Below are 24752 nucleotides of genomic sequence, written 5' to 3'. Positions count from 1 at the left end.
ATTTTCCTGTATGGAAGCCACAAGACAGCTTTTAATTCCTTTTCCAGCACCAGCTAATAGATGGCACATAAATTTATATACACTTCTCATACTAATTTGTAGAATGATAATAAATACCCCTTGTCCCATTTCTTTTCTGTTTTATATACATATCTTTCCTTCACATAACTATAGTACCAGTGGAGGTTTCTATTAGCATGTATTGTCGTTTTCTGCTATAAAACTACAACAACAACCAACCATAGCAATGACTTGTAACAGCCTTTTGGAACTGTAACAGTCTTTAAACTGTGAATGTGCACTTCAAACCACGGAATGGCCTACAAATGTCTGCTTTTAGTTTTTGAATATGATAGCATTTTAAAAATAGGCTAAAATGAGAGGTGCGTTCTACTTAAAGAGGCATGTCTTTTCATGCTCAAATAAAGGTATCTGCTGTTGATGATCATAACTTTATTCCTGAATTCTCGTTGCTTATTTTTAAATGTGAACAGTATAACGGCTAAGGGAAGATATTAGGTTGCCTGATTCAGTCTTAGTAGATAGAGATCTGTTTTTGCTTCTCTGGTTCTCAGAAGCCATTTATTAAAGAGATATCAACTTGGAGGTAATTGCAGCTGCTACTGTACTCGTATTAAGTATGTATGTGTGGCATATCTGATGTATTTTGTTTTTCCATTGGGGGGATTTGGGAATGGGCATGTCACTAAAATTAGTACATTAAAATTCTAGGATGCTTAATATGCATATTTTTCTTATTTTACCTCCGAAAAAGAAAAATTACATACCCATGCCTTGATAGTTTTCTAATAGTGATACAATCTCCTGTGAACTTAGGTGCTGGAGTAGTTTGTAGCTTTTAATGGGTTGCATTCCTCAGGTTTAGCCCAACATTGGAACAGGCCTTAGTGGTATATGCTTGCTGGATAAGAATCTGGTTTTTGATATCTGTTTGGCTTCATGGTCTATAATTGTGAAACAGAAAAATAAATTCTGTAGAAATGGAAAATCTCCTGATGCTTGAATAATTTCGCCTGGCTAGCGTTGTTTATGGTGTCTTGGACATGAAGCACATTGAATTCCATGGTAGTTTCAGCAGCAGACAAAAGCACAAATTGTGCATGAAGTTGGGATTGGTATGATTGGAATTTTCTGTATATACTGGAACTACGGTTTTATTTTGAACTATCTTGAATGTGAAACGTCATGAAATTCATTTCCAGATGTGAAAACTGCTGTCTAGGATGTAAAATGGACTGTTTGGATTGCTCTGAAAAGGTAGTTTTGCACTCAAAATGAGAATTTTTTTACAAAGTTTCACACTTGAAGTGGTTTAGAACAGAGTTTTACACATCCCTAGTTAGAAATGACATGCAAGCATCATCTGATGTAGATTGACAGAAAACCTTTTTTGTTAATGTAACTGCATATAGCTAATCTAACAGTAATTTAATTGGTCTAGGAAGGAAGAACCATAGGTGAGAATTCAGATAGAATAGAATGAGGAAGCTTATGGTCCACATATGTTACCCGGACTCTTGTTTTATAACTCCCAGAACACCTTTAAATCATGCCACTGAAATTTGTGAGTGGTTTTCTTTCTTTTTCTTTTTCTTTTTTTACTTTTTGATGGTAAAAAAGGTGCAAATGGTTAAATAAGCCTCTGTGAAGCTTAATGTATCAATTTTATATTTAACACTTCTAATCCTTTCCAAAAGAAAAAAGAAAAAAAGTAGGCTGGAAAAGTCAGTCCCATGTTCTTTGGTAATGTTTGTCCCACATCTCCCTGTAGGCCTCATTATCCAGAAATCCCCCGCTGCCCCAAAGTGTAGTTTCTGGCTGCAAAAAACATTGCTGGCTCTTGAACTTGAGTATTAGCTGTATCCATGCATAGATTCGCATATTATTTACATGTGCTGCTTTTGTCAAAATTTAGGTGGGAAGAAGCTCTTTGCAAAAGGATAGCATGTATCCTACCATGTTGGCATGGTAAAAACAAAAAGTGATATTTACCAAGCTCTGTGGATGTGGAAAAAAACACCACTGCTCATTGCTTGATCTAAGTGTCATTCTAAAGCCATGGTTTTGTGAATTAATTTTTTTTAAAAATGTATGGGCCAATATTATATACATCCTGGGAAATGTTTTCTCTTGCCTAACAGCTAACTGAATAGATATTTGACTGAAAAATACAAGCTGATAATTTGGGTGGAAGAAAGAAGCAACAGTAAATTCTTATCTGTTTATAGAAAGAAATGCAGAATCTAATAATCAAGTTATTCTGAGATGTAATAACTTGATGATTACATGGAAGGATATTTAATGGTTTCAGATATTCTTTCACATTCTGAAAATTGGAACAAAATCAAACTTTGAGATAATTTTTAAATAGTCTCTTAGGTGTTGAACTGTCAAGGAATCTAATACAAGTTAGTGTAATAAATGAACAAGGAATGAGGATTTTTATATGACATCTCATGTGTAAAATTAAAAACGTCATACATTTTAGAAGGGGCAGAAATTGAAATTGGCCAGCTTTATTAAAATACTGAATACTGGTAACAGTGTTTTTTGGCACATCTAAGCTGAAGAACAGGATTTATTTTTTTTTGATACTGATTTCCCATGGTCCAAGTTAGTAATTTAAGGCAGAGCAGTTGGGGTATATAATTTTGTGTTTCTTCCTGCTATACATAACACAGTTATTCAAAGGCTTTTCCTCAATAATTGTTACTCCTTCCCATTCAATCTTTTCCTAATTTCAATTTCTCTTAAACCTTATGGCAAGATATCCCTGGTTTGGTGTAATGGAGACTAGCTTGAATTGAGTATGCCAGAATCTCTGTGGTTATACTGGGGCTTGAAGGTGTTACAAGCACTTCTGGAGTAAGTGGTATTGAGATGATACCGTAAAACATAGAATTGGGGAGAATGGATGACATTTAGATTACCAATCATGCTTTTAGAGCTTATAAACCTCAATTTTACATTAGGGTCAAGGCCCAACCCTTTGTCAAAACGTTTTAGGAAAGAAGTGAAATCTAGAGAAGGATGAAAATATTTGGACTACATACAAGAAAGAGGCTCACAGAAGTGCTTGTGAAAATCAGGAGAATAGGCATAAGTATTGTGAGAAGAATGGATGACAAAAAAGGCTCAGCAAGTTATCACAGATAATAACTATAAATTTTTCCCTATACCAGTAAGATGTGGCTGAAATGAAGATTCTGAAAGAAAACTTGGTAAGGCTAGTTGTTCCTGATAGGACGTTATTTGGAGAAACAGGAAAGTCTGCACGTGGAATAATTTTTTAAGGCTTTCATTTGACATGTATTTGGTAGGTAGACCATAATATTTGGAAATGTAGAGTAAATTAAGGTGAAGCAAAATGAAGTATGTCAAGATTTTTACTGGACTACAAGAAAGGAGGCTGAATCGGTTTTAAAATATGAACAGGAGGGTGGGTTTTTTTTTTTGCAATTATATGTAGTTGAAATGTAGATGGAATTTTATTAGACAGAATTCATTTTCAATATAAGGTATAGAAAAATGGAAGTGAGCAGAAGTTTATCATTGCCACCTTCAGGTTTAAAGGGAGAGTGCGGTAAGAAATACAGCCTAGTAAGTGTTTGATAGAAAAAGGAAATGGCTACAAAGTATCAGCACTAAACTGGCAATATTGCTTGCAATTTTATTTCTGATGTAAATATGGAAACATTCTAGTTATACATTCTTATTTCAATATATATTTCAATATTTTTAGAGTATTTATGATTATAACTAATATATGTTAAAATGCAAGGAATCACTCTCAGCTCTACAAGAAGTTGGATACAAAGTTTAATTCACTCTTAAAAATAAGGGATCAATCCTGTATTGTTGGACAAACCTATTCTAACATTGTTCAAAGTCTACTGGGAACCCTAATATGTTTATCATTATGTTTTCAAATGTATTGTTAGATGGCAGTGGTGAAAATGAAGCTAATGTAAATTTCTATATCCATTTCAATATTTGACTGTCAGTTCTTTTAAAAATGTTAAAACCAAGAGCATTAAATTTAATTAAAATTAGATTAATTAAAATCATATTTTCACATGTTCAGAAAGGTATTTCTAATCTTTTTAAAAGTCAGCAAAAGTTGGTCTTCCCAGCTCAGTTGGGGACATAGCCCAGAGGCCTGTTGCTGCTGCTGCAGAGAAGTTTTGACCCTGAATTGCTGTGAGATGAGGCCATGACAATTGTAGGCAACTGGATTGATTATCTGTGAAAGTGATGGTGGTGGAGATAAAAAATTATATAGAGCCAATTTGGCAAAATCGCACCAATAGACACCATACCTTACAAAAGTGCACACATAGGTTCTTGTTCTGTTTTTCCTGTCCCTGCTGTCTGGTTATTGTTGGGGCAGGGGGAACTCAGTAGAATGAGCAATATGCAGGAAGCATCTTTTATTTTGGCTCTCAAAGAGAATGAAAAGCTACAACTATAGGAGAGATTGGGAGGAGATAGTCCCCAGCTACTATGTACCTGCTCAGGCATGAGCAGTTTGTTTGCTCATTTGTTTGCTTAGGTTTATATGCCACTTCAGTCCAAAAACTCTAAGTAGGTAATGGTTCGATACGTTTATTTAGATTTATACATTACTTCTGTCTAGACTCTAAGCAGCCAATAGTTATATTACAATAATTAGATTTAAAATTGCAACTTAAATCCATTCCACAGTTGCTGTTTAGATCTTGCCCTCAGGGCAAAAGTCAATTTATTACCCTTCATTTAGCACTTTCCTGATTGCAGACATGCATTTGGGGGAGCCACACAATTACCTGGAGATGTTGCAGAAAAAAAGATTTGGGTGCCATCAGCACACTGATAATTCCCAACTTTAAATCTCCTGATAATCTTTCTAGTAATGACTTCTGTTTGTCTCCTGCCGATGTAATCTGATGTCACCTTGAGAAGTAAGAACCAAAACCTACAAACAAGGCCTCTTCTTAAGTCTCATGAATATTCTAGAAGGAAATCTTGGTTAAGCATATAAAGTGAACACAATGACATGATATATGTATGATATTATGTTCCTCTTCGGTCTCTAGAACAGTTTTCCTAAAGTGCCACCTTTCAGATGTGTTAGGTATGACTGCAAGGCCTCTCCCCCAGTATGATCACCATGGTCATGATTGTTGAATATGCTGTAAATTGTAATATGACACACACACAGACTTCTGTTTGGGAAAAATAATTTCTAATTTCAGTCTGTTGCATGGCTTCAATCCCATACTGTTATACATATTATTATTTCTGAATTATAAGATAATGTTTTCAGAGCATTTTCATTCTGGTGTGACTATTTATATCTGAGCTGCTTAGGTTTTGAATGATTATACTTTATAGTAATAGATGTAAATGTGAGAAAAATCATTGAAAATCTAATTGTAAATCAACTTGTAAGTACCTCTAGGGGATATGAAACTAGTAGTCCCTTGTAATGTAAGAAACCAATTATCAAAATGAATAGAATAGTTAATTTAAGTGATCCCCATATGCAAAAATTCTGTACACTGCCCAGCTTTCCTACTTGTCAGATTGGGTTGCTGAATTCCACTGAAATCAAGCCTGGATTCCCCCCCGCCCCCGAATGTGTGCATACTGTATGGCCTACTTGTATATTTGTGTACAGATATGTATGCATGTGTGCTGACCATAAGCTGTATTCCAAATAAAGGCAGGACAAAAAAAAAATTAATATTAACTAAATAACTACTGATTAAATTACTTACATTGTAAGTGCTCCTTCTGAAAAATTGATTTCCCAATGTGCTGAGAAAAATACTGGGAAATGTGGGCTCAGCAAACATAAACCTGTATATGCTTACTCTATAGGAAGTCCATAGGCTTTTGCTGTACTAGGGATAGACCTTTTTAATCCAAGTTACCTTATGTAAGCTAGAATGGTAATTGGTAAAGAAATCCTTGGGCTATTGAGCTGTTTTTTTTCCTTCTGTTTACAACAGGTTGATGTAGGTTTTGTGCTTGACCAGAAACACAAGGAAATACAATGCATACATACTTTTTAGTAAGTCTCATTGAATTCAGGGACTCTTATTCCCAGACTAAGAGGAGTTCTAGTCCTGTTCAGTCAGAGTGCTAGCTTTATTCTCCTCATTCTCCATGTGTATAGGGCGAGCATCTGTAGTGGAGAGCCTTTGTGTCCATGGAGACTCCTTCAATTGAGGATCCTGATTTTCACAAGTTCTTACTCTCTGTCATAGAGGGCAACAAAAAGAAGAAGGCACGGCAATCATTTTCATCCCCTTTGAAGGTAGGGTACATGCTTCTTACTCTCCTTTTTTTTAGCCACTTGTTTTTACTATTCATACCTCTCTAATTTTGCTCATTTTTAGCAGTTTTCCTTCAATATTGTATTCCCAACAACTATAAGACAACTTCCCTGAAATTCATAGGTAATTATTGGTGTATGTGCTATGTGTGCATTTGTTGTTGTTTATTCGTTCAGTCGCTTCCGACTCTTCGTGACTTCATGGACCAGCCCACGCCAGAGTTTCCTGTTGGTCGTTGCCACCCTCAGCTCGCCCAAGGATGAGTCCGTCACCTCTAGAATATCATCTTATTTATTTGTCATGTTTATAAGGCCATCCAAATCCATAAAAATTCTGGGTGGTGGACCACATTAAAAACAGCAAGGAATATTATAAACAAAGAAAAGAACAATGCCCAGCCACAAGGGGAAAAAACATTCATGTGGAAACACATGCAAAATATCACCATAGCTTATAGCTTAATGCCTGGGGAAAACCCAAGTCTTTAAAGACCTTTTAAACACAGTTAAGGTAGGGCCATTCAGATCTCTGGAGGGATACTGTTCCAGGGAGCAGCTGCTGTGACACAAAAGGCCTACTTCCTAGGCCCCATCAGATGGTATAGTTTAATTGGTAGAAACAGGAGCATGCCAAATCTGTCTTACTATGCAGGATGGAAAGGCACTATTGTAGATGGAGATGGTCCCTTAAATCGCTAGGTCCTGTATCATGAAGGGCTTTATAGGTGGTAACCAGCACCTTGAATTGCATCTGGAAACCAACTGGCAGCCAGTGCTGCTCACAAAGCAGCAGTGTTACCATGGCATGTGTTCTGGAAGCAGCTGCAACTTCTAAGTGGTCTTCATGGGCAGCCCCATGTAGAGTACATTGCAGTATTCTGCACCTGGTCTTCTAAGGTAAATAAAGTAATGGTAGCATTTCTCTTTAAAACTTAAGAAATGTATTAGAAAACTTGAAAGTAAATTGACTGTGTGGAACATCATTAACAGATTCAATAAATGTTTAGGTACAGGTATTAACAGAATATATTATTTATTATAAGAACAAATTGGTAATTGTCTCCTTGTATAGTTTGGCTCTCAATAATGAATATTGTATAATAGCTTTGAAACAGCTGTATAGATAACATTTATTTACTATTACAGGGTTGTCTGAGTTTTGGATCCAGACTTGGAGCTTGAAGGGGGACAAAACAAGCATTGGTAAGTAAAAAAAAATCACGAAATATCTATCTTAGTTTGAGTAATAAGTAGTAATTCATTTTATGGAACTGTAATTGCTCTACTTCCAAATGAATGTTGCAAATAACACTTTTTTTCTCATACCAGCCTTTCTGGGTCTTAAAATTTTCCAGTAAGGAAACTCCTTGAAGGTGGGCCCATGGGCGAAGGAGGGGGCAGGAGCTGAAATCAATCAAGATAGTGGTCTCTGCAGCACAATGCAAGCTCCACCTCTTTAATACATGCATTGATGTCACATTACTTTTTTTTAGCAATGGCATCTGGCTTTGGAGTGCTGTTTATTGCCTGTTTATGACTGACTTTGATTTCATTTAAATAAAAAATGTGTTCTGCTTTCTGCAATGTGGCTTTATTTCTGCAAACATAACTTTACCTCATACTATCCTTAAGCATAAATGAAAAATATTTTCCTATCCTGCAATGTCCCTGTGTGGTATTGTAGCTTGAACTATGATTTCTTTAGCTACATGCAAGGAAAAAAATGTTGACTTCTCTCTGTGAGAGTGAATTTGCTAGAAATGGCCTTATTTTACTGTGAGACTACATTGCTGGAGATTCAAATGCTGAAAAAGTGTGCTGTGCTTAAGGAATGGCTCCAGTTAGCATATAATACAAGTTTGGGTTTTTTGTTCAGTTTTTGGTTCCTTCCAATCAGTGTTGACTCCTGGCAACTGCCTGGACAAGTCCCTGTGGTTTTCTTGGCAAGATTTCAGAAGTGGTTTGCCATTGCCTCCTTCCTAGGGCTTAGAGAGAGTGACTGGCCCAAGGTCACCCAGCTGTCTTTGTGCCTAAGATGGTACGCACAGTCTTCAGGTTTGTAACTTGGCACCTTAACCACTACATGAAACTGGCTCTCACAAGCTTGTTATTTTACCACTGTTGCTAACAGAATGGTTCTAGTATTTTATGACTATTTGAATCCAGAGATGAAAAGATACTTCAAAAGGGATGTGAGCTTGATTGTTGCACCTGTCAAGCCTCTTTAATGAAGCTGTAGCTTTACCTGGACTTGCACAGCAATTGTTAGATGCAAGAAAAATACTTGTTTGAGTTAAGAAAGCACCAAGATGCCACAAACAAGTTGTGCCATGTCATCACCTCAAGGTCATTGCACCTTGTCACATCCTGTTGGTAGCTCTTTAATTCAAATGTGCATTTATCTGGGACTACACAGTTACTGTGCAAGCCCAGGAAAAATTGTGCCATCTTTTAGGAGTGGCCGACAGTTGCAGCAAGCATATCCCATTCCCCAAAACCACTTTTTCTGCTTCAAATCCATATAGTTGCACATCCCTAGTAATTTTCAGATCCTAGATCATTTATTTTAGCATTAAAAATAATGGTATGGCAAAATAATAGCCACAATAATATTTAAATTAAGTACTTTAAAAATTAATATTGAATTAAAGTTAATATGATTTTTGTAATTTCTGAATTTTATCTACCTACTTAAGTAATTGCTTCCCTATTAATATTTTTGTATTAGTCATGGGCCTGCTAAATGAACTTATCTGTATGACTGACTTGCTAATACTAGATTCAGTATGCTTTCATGATTGATGGTGAAACACTTTCAGTCTTTGAAGAAATGATTTCTGATTTATGGGGCAGATTGTATTATCTGTTGGATACAGAATATGGCTACCACTTGGTGGCACTACCTGGTTTCAAGTAAAGCAAGCAGTATTTTGCTTCTGGAAACTGAGCAATAATTTATACAAAGAGGAATTGCTAAAGCTGATACAAGTAAAAATATGTGTAAATATATGAATTAAAAGGTGAAGTTCTACCTTTTCCTTACATTCTTTCATGGACATGCATCCATCAGTTTTAGATATAACAAGAGCTGCAGACTTTTGGAATCTGCTGCTTTGGTGATCTATCATTTCTTGGCAGTTCAATATAACTTTTGGATTAGTTGAGGCATCCCAGTTCCCTCTTAGGTGAAAGTGTCATGGGAATCAGTAGGTTCTTACTCCCAGAGCATTTGACTGTAAAATATACAGTCAACACTGATAACACTTAGCTTGCTTTTAATGGGAGGAGAATAGAATCATAGAGCCCTTACACCACTTTGACCATCTGTGTCTCTACACAGGTTTTTGCTATATTTCATTTCCTTGGAATGAACTGAGTATTTAAGTATGCCTGGGAAATTATATTTAAAACATAATTTGTCAGAATGCTCATACATTATCCATATACTCACCTTCCTTTTTAAGAAAACTCTAGAAATTAAATTGGTATTGGTTGTTTTAACTGGAAATCTATATTTTTTTCCTTTTGTGCCTGTTTTTTAAGATAAATTATTGCACACATGATAGAAATAAAAATAGATGTTTTTTAGAAAGAAACATCTAGGAATGGAAATTGTAGACTATTTTAAAAGGCTTAGGTATTTTTTTTAATGTTTTAATAGGAAAAAATTCCTTTTGTTTTGAAATTCTACATGTTTTATTAGGGAAGATAAACCTCAGATGTTGCTTGATGGCTACTTATTAGATGATGATTTGAGAATGTATTATATCACTTTTATCTCCATAAGACAGGGTTTTCATACATGATGACAATGCTTTTCAGTGGAATCATTTTATTTATTTATTTATTTATTTATTTATTCATTCATTCATTCATTCATTCATTCCCATCTTTCTTATACATATATAAGTCAAGGCAGCGAACATACCTAATACTCTGCCTCCTATTTTCCCCACAACAACCCTGTGAGGTGGGTTGGGCTGGGAGAGAGTGACTGGGCCAATTCATATGTTCACTTGAGAATCATTAGGTGCAAAATTAGCAATTATGCTTAAACATGTGAGTGGCTTTTAAATATTTTACATTGGAAGGAAAACTGTTCAAATAAGTTTGCTAAGTGCTTTAGTAGTGTTAGGATTGTGATTGAAGTGGAAATAGATCTGTGTCCAAAAATGTTAAGCTAGTCTTAGAGACAGGTTGGTATAGCAGTTAAAGCATCAGGCTAAAAACTGGGAGACTGTTAGTTCTAGTCCCACCTTAGGCACAAAGCCAGCTGGGTGACCTTGGGACATTTACTGTCCCTCAGTCTTAGGAAGGAGGCACTGGCAAACCACTTTTGAAAAACCTTGCCAAGAAAACTGCAGAGATTTGTCCAGGCAATCTCCAGGAGTCAATGCTGACTGAAGAAGACCAAAAAAAAAGAAAAAGTCTAGAGAATTTTCTAGAGAAAATGCTGATCCAGACACTTGAACAAAATATTGGATTATATAAAGAAAGGTCTTCATTTAAAAATACCCACATTATTGTGATTTCTAAGTATCAAGTTTTATCTGTTTCTCTTCTTTCAACATAGATTTCATCAGATCAGATTGCTTAAACAGGAGAGAGTGAATTTTAGAATACGTTGTATGAATAGTATATAAATAATTCTTCCATATTATCTTAACTACTGGTACTGAAAATGTAGTTTCTGTTCTAGATGTTTTTCTGATTAACATAAATAATGGTTGTTAGAGCAGCATCTATAGATGTAGTCTTAAATTATTGAAATTTATACTAAACGGATCTCTCAGCAATAGCAAGTGAAACAAAAATTGAGTATGTAATAAGCAAAAACTTGTTAGCAGCTTTAATGAGTGTTGAATCGCAGCTAGAGGAAACTGCTGGTTATTTACCACTGAAAAGATATTCATTTTAAAGATATTCATGTGACAAAGGTGCATGCTATGCAAGTTCTTAGTTCACAAAACAAATTTTTTAGTTTCTAACATTTCACTACTCTGAATGGAAAAGTCTGTGGTGTCAATTTAGCTTAGGGTGCTTTACCCTTTTCAGATAGGCAAGATTTGTTAATGGAACACGCATAATGCATGTTATTTATGTTCGAAGAGAATAATTTGTTTTAAATAGGTTAAATGTTCTGGTTATTTGTTGGATGTAGACATGGTAGCATCTAACCTAGTTTGGCTAATCTTAGGACAGTACTTGGATAGGAGACCAGTAAACCCTAGAATTACAGATCAGATTGGGAAATCAAAAACATTTGAGAAGAAAGCAGTGGCATATTACTTCCATATTGTTGTCCTGAAAACTCCATTGTTACGTCCATTAAATCACCAGAAATTAAGCTCAATTCAAGGAGACGTTACCTATTTAAAGGTAGCAGCACCTAGCCAATTTTACTGAGCATGAAGAAACCAAGCATGATAATATGTGATTAGTACTTGGATAGGAGATTACCAGAAAATCCCAGGGCTATAAAGTAGAATGTGAATTGAAAAAACATTATGGAAGGCAAACTGTCTCCAAGTTGTTGCCATGAAAACGATATGAATGTACTTGTGTAATCACCAGGAATCAAGAGCAATTCAGGAAATGCTTTATTTTTTTATTAAAATACTTGAACCTTTTGTTAAAAGAGATTTTATTTGAATTATAATACCATTTCTGGGAGTTACAAGTGCATAGTAAGGCTCCATAAGGCTGCCCAGTATACTTCACTGTCTGATCCTCAGCTTGGAAAGTAGCCTGAACCATTACTGTTATTCTAGTAGCAGTTTATCCCAGCTTGTTTCTAATTCTGGACTGTTTCCTTGTTTATTTAGCATAGTAAATTATCTAACATGGTAAAAAACATAAATGCCTTAAAAGACTAATAAAATTTCTTAAATCAGTATTTGACAAAAATTGCAATGTTAGTAAGTTGTAAGAGGATGAAGCTTGCCAAATTTTAGGGCAATTATTGTTGGATTTTTGAATTACAATTCTTAAACTCCTGATTTATTAGTGTCTATTTTTCTGCTTTTCACTAAAATTGGCCAAATCTTACAGGACAACTAGATTATTAGGAGGGAATGAAGTTTGCCAGATTTCATAGAAATCAGCGTAGGGTTTTTTGGGTTAGGGTTTTTTTTTTTTTAGCAACAGCTTGCTCAAACTATTCCCACAGAATTCCCAGTAATCCTTTTCCAGTGCAATTTGGTAGAGATCTCTCATGCCCATCCATAATAATTTTGAAGACACTGCCTAAGTAAGACATACAATTATTAGTAGAGCTGAAATGTGACCCAAGGCTGGAATTGGGGATATTATATTGAAAAAAAGACAGGGAAAAGACAGGAACACTTAATTATATATTTATCATTATTCACACAATTCAGAAAGTAGAAACTAATAATAAGAAAGTACATGTAATGATTTGTAGGAGGAATAGAAGAGAATTAAGGGAAGAAGATAATCCCCTCCACCCAAGAGATTCAGATTTATTATTGTAATAGAGAAATGTCATTGCAGTGACAGTGAACGTACACAACATTTTCTCTTATGCTCTTGCCCTTTGACCAGAGGCTAAGAATGTAATGACTGGTTGCAAAGATCACACTGATTTGAAGATAGACCTGTTGTTTCCTAAATTTAGTACAGGTAGTCCTCAATTAATGAACACAATTGGGACCGGAATCTCAGTCGTTGAGCAAAGCTTTCATTAAGAAAGATGGCACGTGACTGCTTTGCTCTACGACCACAATATCAGCACTCCTGGTTGTGGTTGTTAAGCAATCTCGTGGGTCGTTAAGTGGATGGAGTCCCAGGTAAGGAGCATGAGGTGCCTCAGGGAGGTGGGGGAGACCTGGAAGGCCCAGCACAGGCTGCACGTGTCTCCCAACTTAGGCTGAGAATCCTGCTTTGATCTTGGCTCCCTCTCATATCTGGGGGTTGTTTAAAGAGTTCCCTGCCGAAGGATTCCTCCTCTGTGCAAGCAGGCATGAAGGGTGTAATTAAGTCCTTCGTGCCTGCTTGCATGGAGCAAGAATCTAGAAGGATTTCACCCACCCCCTGGAGGCACCCCGCAGTAAGTACCACACTGCCTTTCCACTCAGGCCCTGCCCGCTCCTAGTAGCTCCAAAGAAGGCTTTGCCCTGTGAAGAAGGGAAAACGAGACAAAAGCAGCCTTTCCCCCCCCTTCTCTGCAGTGCAAAGCCAGCCCTGCCCCTGCCTAGGAGCTCCAAAGAGGGCACGGAGGGGAAATCTTTCATGGGGCAGTAGGAACAAAGCAGAAATCTTCAGGATTTGAGCTCTGTTCCTGCAGTCTGCTGAAGAGTTTCCCCTCCCCTCCATCCCCTCTGCTAGCAACCTTCCCTGCTGGCTTCCCCATTGACTTTCTGGGGAAGGCAGCATAGAAGACTGCAAATGGTGATCATGATTGCGTGGCACGTGGCAACCAGTTGTAAATGCGAGCCAGTTGCCAAGAGCCTGAAATGCAGTAGCATGACTGTGAGTGGGGTGGGGTGGGGGTGGCACGACATTTCACAACAGCCAGAAGTGCTTTACGGGCCATAGAGCACCCTTTCCAAGGCTGTCATAACTTTGAACAGTCATTAAGTGAGGACTACCTGTATTGTTCCTTCTCTCTTCAGTAAGGTATAATCTATGCAGGCTTCTACTTTAAAAAAAAAGTCCTCATATGAAAGGGTAAAACATTTATTTTTTAATGGAATGCAGTTACGAGTAATCTTACCTCATTCTACCTGCTTCCTTGCATAAACATTCTCCTCCAAGAACAAAGTTTCATGAAACTCTGCCAATTATAATGGAAGTAAGGGAGAGCCTTGTGAGAGAACAGTGAGATGTGTGAGCCTAGAGAATTCAGCAGTCAGCCTTACTATTTTGTCTGGAGGATTTTTGCTGTTGTGAGAGTCACAGAGAATGGCTGTCCCTATTGATTGAGTTGCTGAGAAGCTCTCTGGAAAGGTGTGGTGAATGATTTCAGGTAAGGAAATTGGGTGATGGATACCAAAAGCCATTAGCCCTGATTACTTTGTTTTCAAAAGATATTTAGTTTTTCCATTTTTTTCTTTCTTTAGAATTAGATGAGTCCTATTTTGGGGTGTAGTAGAGGCTACCCCAGGAGCCTGATAATTCTTGTTAATTTTTAATTTTGTTTAAGTCTACCTTCCATTTGTTTTTTAACATTTGATTGTATTGTTGCTGGAACAGAAAAAAATTGGTTTCAGAAGAGGGGAGGTATAAGGACCATATCACCCAAGCTCTGTTTTCCATTCTTAATTTTGAAGTTACTCTGCCAATCATTGGTTTACCCATTGTAAACCCTCACACTAACTATATATGGCTACATTTAAAGCTAGTTGTGTTCCCTTCCATACCATCAGCCCCAATGAACATCTGCCTTTGTATGACACACATTGGATTTATGTATTTATTTGTCAAATTTATATGGCTGCCCATCTCATGGGATGTGACTGGGTGGTGTACTAGCATTGGTTCCTCATGTTATGAATTTTGCTTCTGCTTGAACTTAATTCCACTTTTCTTGTTCTCTGCATTATCAGCCTAATGGACATCTGCTATATCTTCTTAGGTCTGATACATGTATTAAAGTTATAAAGCATAAGGTTGGATCTGTGAGTGCCCTTTCAACATGAAGCGACTATATTTTTTCCCCCTAAAACGTATTGTGTAAGAAAAGGAAGGAAAAGCCAGTGATCTATTTAGGGGTTGTTGTTTTTTTGGAAATACAAGAAATGCTATGGGTACCTAGCATGTCTGTGTGTGTCTGTTTTTTCAGTGGTTTTTGTACTGAACAATGCTAATATCTATTTTCCTTCTGCTCATAGTTCTTTGGATCCAACTCATGATAATTTCTTATTGAATCTGACAAATCTTTAACTGTACCTGTATTAGTGGGCACCAGCATAACATTTAATTTGGTTATATGGTTAAATGAGCTAGCATTTGAATGAGGACATTGTTACAGCTTGTGTAATAATACCTTAGAAAAGGTTGTCACTATGCAATAAGTATTCAGTGAATATTAACCTACTTGTAATAAATACAATTAATAATGTACATAGAAGAAAAAATGTTCATTTTATTTTAAAAAATCCTTAGTCAAAAGAAAGCGGACAGCATGGATATGACAGGAAGGTTGAATCTAACCTGAATTATAGAATGACCTAGGAAGTTTGCTCAGAGGGGATTACCGAATAATTATGTTAATATGCAATTATCACCTCATTTCTTTTGTAGTAACTTCAAGATGTAGTGTAGTAAGGGTGTTATAGCAAGTGCTGATAGTTTGCAAAAATAGTGATGTTTGTGATTTCCGAGACAATAAGACTAGCCTGGGGCATTTAAGTGATAATCTGTCATCCTGAAGATGGATCTGACCTTTGTGCTTCATTTCTTAAAGCTTACGTGCTATAGCTACAGGCAGCTCTAACTGCAAAACTCATTAAGATTTTCTATAAAAATGAAATCTTAAAAAAAAAACCCTAAAAAGTTTATTTTCTGTTCTGAAGGGAAACATTTCTTTATAGAGCTGTCTATTTGAACTAATTTAGGCTGCAGTCCAGTTGATATCAGTAAATGAAGCTTTAACATGTCATTTGGGTAAAGAGGGTATCCATTAAATCCAAATGTCTGTTAAATCTGACTTTACATTATTTGTACAACTATGTAATTCATACAGATAAGATCATTTGGAGAAAAACCTTCATTTAATGGGCAAACTCAATTTAAAAAGTTTGAATGAAATGTTCGTCTGTTACATACCAAGGGTTACTGTTTGGGTATTACACCTGACTAACCTTGTTTGGACTTGGAACCTAAACAGAGTCAGACATTAGTATATGAATGGGAAATCACCAGGGACAGCCAGGTGTGTAAGTTAAACTGGAATGTTGAAAAAAAAAATCAGAAAAAGACAATGTTTTCATTGTTCATTTGATTGATTGATTGATTGATTTTTCACATTTCTGTCACTGCCCATCTCCCCCAAAAAGGAGAAAATGTTTTCATTTTGGTGTTTGGATTTTTAGGGGAGGTGTGTACTTTAAAATTACACTAAAGGGAGATGTGATGTCAAAATGTTTAGGAACCCCTGATATATAGATATTTAACCTGGAACCAAGCTGCATTGAAAACAGTGTGACTTACTTCTAAGTAGATAAATATAAAATTAATTTCAAAGAGTAACCTCAATAAGCCAGCCATATCTTGGTGCTACTACATATTTAGAATGTGGAGGGAAGGAATCCATTATGTCAGTATGCATATCTGATGTCATAACTGCTCCTGAATTTGTAATTCCTTCAGTGACAAAAAAAAAAAGACCATGGCTAAATGATTTTTAAATAATTGTGTCATCTTATTTTAGAAGTATATACAGAGAAGTTTGGAAGTGCATTAATGTAAGGGAAATAAATATATTCATTTTAATATACTTGTCATATAGTGTTTTATCATTTGTCATCAATGTTTTGTAAATTTATTTTTTTTTAAACCCAGAAGGGAAAAATACTTCCATTGTTGGCATGGAAGAATGGGGGTTATACACTTCATAAAACTTTAAGGAGATAGTGTGGATTGTGTATTACCTTATTTTATAACTCATCTGCACAACTTGATTTTGCTAATGTTACACCTGTATAATAGGACTATTTAAAAATTAGATTTGGAGATTTAACTCGTGAGTTTTTACATTTACCTGTTTAATTTATCCATACAGTTGAACTGATCCTATTTGAATCAAAGCATCAGATTAATTTTCTAAATCAGCAATAATTCAAATTAGGATGGAGCTAATTTGAACACTTTTACTGTGTAATAAAATTTATGGCATTTGATAATTTCTTAAATATAGCACTTTTTATATTCAGATATTCTTTCTAAATTGTAATCTAAAGTGAATGTTGAATGCTGAAATAACATATGATAGTTATATACATAAACTGAGTCTACTGAATTAATTGGTTTGTGTTTCTATTGTTAAATTAGAATTAGTATGACCTGAAAAGAACGTTATGTAGTGTAATCTATCCTGTGATTAAAGTTAGAAACTTTAATCCAGATCTGCTATGAAATAAACAACGTTTGAATTTTTAATCAAGTGTCAGAATCTGCACCCCAGATTTCCAGGGTATTTCAGGGCACAATTAGAAGTGTTGGAAATGTCCTATAAAAGGCACTAACATGCTGAAGTCAGCAATTTGTGATGGATGATATAATACATTCTGTCTGTATAAATTAACAATAACTTAGATAAGAAAACTGCAGTTTAAAAAATGTGACTTATGGATGGTGAGCTCTGAATTTGCTACATTAGTTAACTGATTCTTGAAAAAAGTGATACACAGTTATATTCTTAAATTGATGTTTTTTTCTGACTATTTTATCTAATTGTTTGAGCTTCAGAACATTTTATCCAGTTAAATTAAATGTCAACTGAACAGGCGTTGTTGCGCGTGAATAAAATTTTACATAGTATTTACAGAACATAACTGAGTAATTATCAAAAAAATAATATTGTCCATTGTAATTTTCAATTTTGCACACAAAAGAATCCTTGTATTAGAGTTAGTAGTACGGCTTGGTATTTTCATGCAAACTTAGGGAAGTTTTTCTTGAAGTCATTCTGAAAATGATAACTGCATTTTTGAAGCAAATATAATATTTTTAGTTTACTACCCTGCTGTTCAGGGGGTACTAATAAAGTTGCTTTAAATGGGAAGCGTCTGTTCTTTCTTTGAACCCCTAACACCAGAACAGATGGGTGGAACATGGAACAATAAAGGTTTTACCTCAGAGGTGGCAACAGTGAAGCCACTCATTAACACTGAATTTACCACTTTGTTAACAACGTTGCTTCCTGTTGAGAAAAGCTAATATAGTTTCTCAAATTGACTGAGCATATATTTGTCTAGGTCTGTGAATGTCATAAGCTGGAGAAAATACAAATCTTCTTACAGCATAAATATCCTAGAAATCTAAATAATTTCTCTAATATATTGAAGAATGGTAACGTGATGCCTTGGATTTCACTTTTTATTTTATTTGCAATATTATACTTCTGCTTGAGCTTGCTGTTCCCATTTTTAAATTTCTGTGCATATGATTTTCTAGTTATATGGGATGCAGCATTACTGTCATTTTTATAGTGATAACACTCTCTATATAATTTGTTAGAAATTTATTTTTGTTCTTTTGTAGACTTACTAATATAAAATTGCAGTGAATTCTAAAAGTGAAAATATTGGAAGCAAGTTTATCTAATGGAGACCATAACAGTGTAGGATATTTCATCCTTACATATGTATTACTCTATTTTCAATATTTTATATGGAAATGCTGATAATCCAATATTTAGACTATATTTAAAGCATAGTTCTGACATAGCTATTATGTAAGAGAGAGCAGTACTAACTGTATTTTAATTATCTTTTATATTTAACATGTTTGACTTAAGATGTATTTAAAATATCTAGATTTTTTTTTAAAAAATTGTCTAAAATATTTTCAAATTAAATCACAGAGTATTGTGTTATTAGGTAGGCCTACCATACAGGAAGATGAAATGATTGGCTTTAAGGTAGCTGTATGAGGAGGAGGGCATGAATGGGTACAGGCAAAATCAATGTCTGATAATACAGCAAAAACTTTTAAATATTTTCATAAATCTTGCATCTAATTACAGGTAGTCCATGGTTAACTACTGTAATTGGGACTGGGAACTAGTTATTTCAAAAAAATATAGCAAACATCAAAAGTACTTCATCATCAGCTTAGATGATGATTTGTCCAATTCCAATTGTCCAATTCTAAGCAGCATGTGAGTGGACTGGGGGCTATTTGATATATGTAACCCTAAATTTCTTTGTAGTATGTTTCACTAAATTCACAATATGTTCTCCAAATGTAATTTTAAACAGAAATTGAGAATTGATGATCCACTAGACATTGCTGAATTTATTTGTAATCCTTATTTTTATCTTTTTTTTCCTCATTAGCTAGTTAAAGTATCTTTTTGGATGGAAATGTGTGTTAAATTCAGTACATAAAATGAGTGATGCTTTGCTACCAAACTATATATATTATAATATGATGTTTTATTCTGGTAAACATACAGTGTTTCTTGATTTTAGTTTGGTGGAAGTAGCATTTATAATAGGGCTATGTAAGCTCATCAGAAGAGGTGCTTCCAGACAACATACATATGTAGCTAGCTACATGAAGGTGCTTTAACTGTTTAAAAAGAGATGCTTTGTGTACACTTCAAAGTATCTCTTTTGAATAATTTGCAAAGCTCTGATCTGTAACTCTACATTGAATTTGAATTTTAGAACTTGGTACACTTCTGAAATCATTAATCACTTCATTAATGTGGGTGTGTATCGCTTTTTGTGACATAAGAATATTTTTGAATGATCATGCTTAATTTTAAAAACTATTAAGCTATAAGAGTTGTCTTTCTCGGCTGTATCTATGTGCATTCTAATCTGGTTCTCTTTATTTTTTACTTCAGAATAAATGTGCTTAATGGACAGAGAATGTCAGCAGTATGGATGAGGCAGAAATCAACACTGAGATTATTGGTGCTAAAGGACTGCTAGATGACAGTAATTTCATCTCTGAGAAGAGTGGCATTCCCAAATTAAAAGAGAGTGAAACATCATTTCAGAATAATACATTAACTTTGCCTGAAGACCTATCAACAGACAAGTCTGAAAACGCCTTAAGTGGGGGCCAAACATCTACATTTATACATACTGGGGCTCCTACTGTTTCTAGTGAAAATTTCGTTCTGCCTACAGAAACTTCTGTTAATGGACCAGTTTCACACTCCAGTTTAACTAAGATTTCCATTATGAAAAAAGGCAGCATTTCATTAATGAATGCACAAGCTGTGGGCCATCAAGCAGATTCTTGTTCATCTGTCACAGTGGTACATGATCTTCAGCTTCCCACAAAACCATCAACCCAAAATTCAAGCCCAGTTTTGTTTTTGTTACCTGAAGCAGCACATGCTAAGAACCTATCACATTCCATGAAAAATCTACCTCCCTCTGCTTCAGTTGCTTGTGACATAGAGCCATCAATAGGAAAAAGCATAAAATCAGATAGCACTTTAGTAAGCCAAGTAGATGTGTGTGAGGATAGTAGAAGTTCATTAGGAAAAGATGATGGTAATAAACTAACAGGGATTTCCTCAGCCGCAGGTGACTTCAGATCAGAAAGTGATATAAACTGGGATCCACAGAAAGAATTCATAGAATTCCTTATGACAAATGAAGAAACTGTAGAAGAGTCACCAGTTCAACCTAAAGTTGGCATACAGAAAAGGAGAAAAAGAAAGATGGATGTTAGCAAAATAACTCGTTATACTGAGGACTGTTTTAATGAATCAAATTATATTCCTGACAATTCTGAATCACTAGATGTTGAGTTTTTGGAGCAGAGTGAGAATGTACAAGTAATGGAATCACAAAAATATTCACTAGCAAGAGTAAAGCCTGAATCTACAGATGAGGAATTGGAAGTTGTGGATGCCATCCAACAATTGATTTATAATCCAAGTAATAAATGTGCAGATGATATTTCCCATGTTCACAGTAGCACTTTTCTTTCTAATACTTTATTAAACAAATGTGAACAAGATGACTTAGAATCACCATCTAATTTCAGTTCTGATGAGCCATCTTTTTATCCCTGTACAAAGTGCAATGTGAATTTTAGGGAAAAAAAGCACCTGCACAGGCACATGATGTATCACTTGGATGGCAATAGGCACTTTCGTCATTTAAATGTTTCGAGGCCTTATGCATGTAGGGAATGTGGCCGGACCTTTAGAGACCGCAATTCCCTTCTTAAACATATGATAATTCATCAGGAAAGAAGACAGAAATTGATGGAGGAAATTCGTGAGTTAAAAGAACTTCAGGATGAGGGTAGGAGTGCACGGTTACAGTGTCCACAATGTGTATTTGGCACCAATTGTCCCAAAACCTTTGTGCAGCATGCTAAAACCCATGAAAAAGATAAAAGGTACTACTGCTGTGAAGAATGTAACTTTATGGCTGTGACAGAGAATGAACTTGAATGCCATCGAGGGCTTGCTCATGGGGCAGTAGTGAAATGTTCATTGATCACTACAGACATAACACAGAGAAAAACACACAAAAAGGCATTAGTGAAAGATTCCTATATGGAATCCTCAAAAAAGACAGCTGAGTACATGTGTAAAATGTGTCCATTCACCACATCAGCCCGAAGCATTTTAAAAAAGCACATGGAATACTTGCATCCATCAGCTTGTATAGATCCCTTTGGTAGTCGCCTTAGACTAGATAAAAGAAAAAGCCTTGGTATAGAAGAAGCTTTAGATTTTGGTAGCAGGACTAAACATTTAATCAAACAAGCATCTGCCTTTCCAAAGACCTCTGTTTTAAAACAAGATATAAAACGACCATTTGGCTCTGCATTCCAGACGAGTAACTTTGCAAAACTCCACAAGAGACCCCCCAGGATACAGAAGGCTCGGAAAAGCGTTGCACAGTCAGCTGTAAGTGTGTATAGTCAAAGCTCTGCAGACAAGTTTATTTTGAATAGAAATAGCACTGGCCAAAACCCTAAATATTTACATCATGCAGGAAACCTAAAAACTAGTATCAAAATTAGCAGTAAGTATTTATATATATATACAAACATGGCACACATAGGATTAAGAAATCTAGCAGTCCTTATTTTTTACACTTAAAAGGAAGCTACAAGATCTGTCAGGTTGTTACATTTATTGTCTTCAAATAATTCTCATAATATATTTATTATGGATTCTCTTAACTGTGATGCAAAAAGACCAAGAGTCTATAAAAATAAGCATGTAACTGTAAAAAAATTGATTAAAAGGCCCAAAAGGGAAGGCTCTGTAACAGGAGATGATTTGGACAGTTATCCAGGCATTCTACATAAAATGACTGTTGTTGTTTTGCAGAAACTTGCTGGGAAAAAAGACAGCTATGAAACGGAGGATGAAAGTTCATGGGATAATGTTGAACTGTGTGATTACACTACACGGTCTGTGGAGGATGGCTCTTACAGTGATATTAATCAGGACCATGTAAACCTGTTCCCTTTATTTAAAGGTAAAATGGAAGAAGAAGGTGGTGGTAAATCGTCTCTTAGATATGAACAAAATGATGGATTTTATTTTGAATATTATGAAGATGGAGAAGGTAACAATTACCTGCATGATTTCCAAGATCATCATAATTTAGAAAACATAGGTACAACATTGCCAAAGCATAATTCAGTTTTTCACTGGACTGATTTATCACTTGAGAAAAAAAACTGTCCATATTGTCCAGCAACTTTTGAAACTGGTGTTGGATTGTCTAATCATGTCCGCGGGCATCTTCACAGAGCGGGGTTAAGTTATGAAGCCCGCCATGTTGTCTCACCTGAGCAGATAGCTACAAGTGACAAAATGCAGCATTTCAAAAGAACTGTGACGGGAACCCCCGTGAAACGAGTTCGAAAAGGTAAGATTTTTCTTCAGTATGTTTTCAGCATGCAAGAAATGTAGAATAATGTGAATATAAGCTAATTTGACAATGTCCTGACTTTCTTTTATTCTCTTGTTTGAAAGCTTTAATGTATATGTTTTAAGTAAGCTTCATCTTAATGTCTGGCAAAGGATAAATCGCTCATTTTTCTTTGTAGCAATTGAGAAATCTGAAAGTTCTACAGAACACACATGCCAGCTCTGTGGAGGTTGGTTTGACACTAAAATTGGATTATCTAATCATGTGCGAGGACACCTAAAAAGGCTTGGTAAAACCAAATGGGATGCACATAAATCTCCAATCTGTGTTCTAAATGAAATGATGCAAAATGAAGAAAAATACGAAAAAATCCTTAAGGCATTGAACAATCGCCGTGTTATTCCCAGACCATTTGTTGCTCAGAAACTTCCATCAAATGATGACTTTTTGTCTCAAAATGTTATACCTCTTGAAGCATACCGCAATGGCCTAAAGACTGAAGATATATCGGTGTCTGCATCAGAGGAAGAAAGGCTGAGTTGCCTCAATGAATGTGATGAAGCAAAATCAGTACTGCATGATGAAAAAAAAACCCAGTCACTTACACTGATAGAACTCTTGAAAAATAAAAGGATGGGAGAAGAAAGAAATTTTGATATCTCTCCTCAAAAGATCCATAATCAAACTGCAAGAAAGAGGTTTGTTCAAAAATGTGTTCTTCCATTAGATGAAGACAGTCCTTTGATGTATCAACCACAAAAAATGGATTTGACTGTACAGTCAGGTAAGAATTTTTTTTTTTTAGTAACTGCTATTCCATTCGGTTTTAGTAATTGGAATCTATGTTAATACATATGTTTGTATCTGTATGTATTTCTTATTCTAAAATCAATTCTTATTGAAGCTTTTTTTTCCTTTGCAAAGTTCTTGTCAGGAAAAAAATATTTCATACCAAAATTTACCTGTCTGTTGAACTTGCAGACCAAGTTCTGAATAGAAAACTGTTTTGCTTTGTAGTTACTGAGGGATAATACAAAATGGATACATGAACATCTCTTTAACTTTTTATGTTTTATTTTTATTATGTGTCGAGTTTCCTCTAGGTAGAAAGGATAGAAATAGAATAAATGATAATTAGTAAATAATACATTATAGAATGTATTGGCACTCAAACAACTGAAAATAGCTGAGACATCATTGTTTCTTTATCTGCAGTAAGAATGTCAGCATTTCCCTTAAGTTAACGCATGCCTGATTGGTTAAATGGGTGATGTGTGGTTTGAGCTATTGTTAGGTTATATCTGTCCTAGCAATGCATCTGTGGTAGCTGTAGCTCAGTTGATATACAGTTTCCCATTAAAGTTCTGCTACAAAATCTCACTTTTTTTTAATGAAGATTTTCTTAGAAATTGGGTCAGTAATTTCAGTCTTTACACTATTTCATAGTCTCTAGTATAGTTTAGAATGCTCTTCTTAAATATGTCTTTCAATCTTAGTTGTCAGAGATTATGCTGGAGTTCTTTGACAATACCTCTGCATAATGCGTATTCCCGCTATCATAATTTCTTGCTCTAGTTTGAGTATTTTTGTGTGTGTGTAATTGCGGCGAAAGTGCATGATGTTGTTTTATGGGTCTTTCAGTAGTGCAGTATGATGCAGCAGTCAGACTGTCACTGGAAGACATTACATGATCAGTAGATTCATGTGATTTGCTTGTTGTACCACTACAGATTGCAGGTGGGGAAACCAAATGTGTATTAGGCCTGTGCAGATCTTTCAGTGAACAAACTGCCTCTCTCGATTTGTGCCATGAAATTATGAAAATCTGCATTGCTCAAAGGCTGAACTCGGCAGCTTGA

At 35.4% G+C, this 24752-nt stretch overlaps 1 protein-coding gene across 2 annotated transcripts in view; it reads left to right on the top strand.

The window, feature by feature from the left end:
* Positions 1–24752, top strand: part of ZNF644 (zinc finger protein 644) — a 57590-nt gene that overhangs the window by 5915 nt on the left and 26923 nt on the right. The window contains exons 3-7 of one of the 2 annotated variants that reach the window (XM_063298243.1): positions 6182–6322; positions 7487–7543; positions 19878–21914; positions 22344–22890; positions 23072–23677. In XM_063298243.1, coding sequence (XP_063154313.1) covers positions 19914–21914; positions 22344–22890; positions 23072–23677 — 3154 coding nt within the window. In that variant the 5' untranslated portion in view covers positions 6182–6322; positions 7487–7543; positions 19878–19913. Of the gene's footprint in view, positions 1–6181; positions 6323–7486; positions 7544–19877; positions 21915–22343; positions 22891–23071; positions 23678–24752 lie in introns of those variants that run through there. The other variant, XM_063298244.1, reaches the window with a different exon arrangement.

Source organism: Candoia aspera, chromosome 3 (genome assembly GCF_035149785.1).
Source record: "Candoia aspera isolate rCanAsp1 chromosome 3, rCanAsp1.hap2, whole genome shotgun sequence".
NCBI classification, from domain to species: Eukaryota; Metazoa; Chordata; class Lepidosauria; order Squamata; family Boidae; genus Candoia; species Candoia aspera.
The sequence above is the reverse complement of the archived record's forward strand: the minus strand, read 5'-3'. Positions and strand labels throughout refer to the sequence as shown.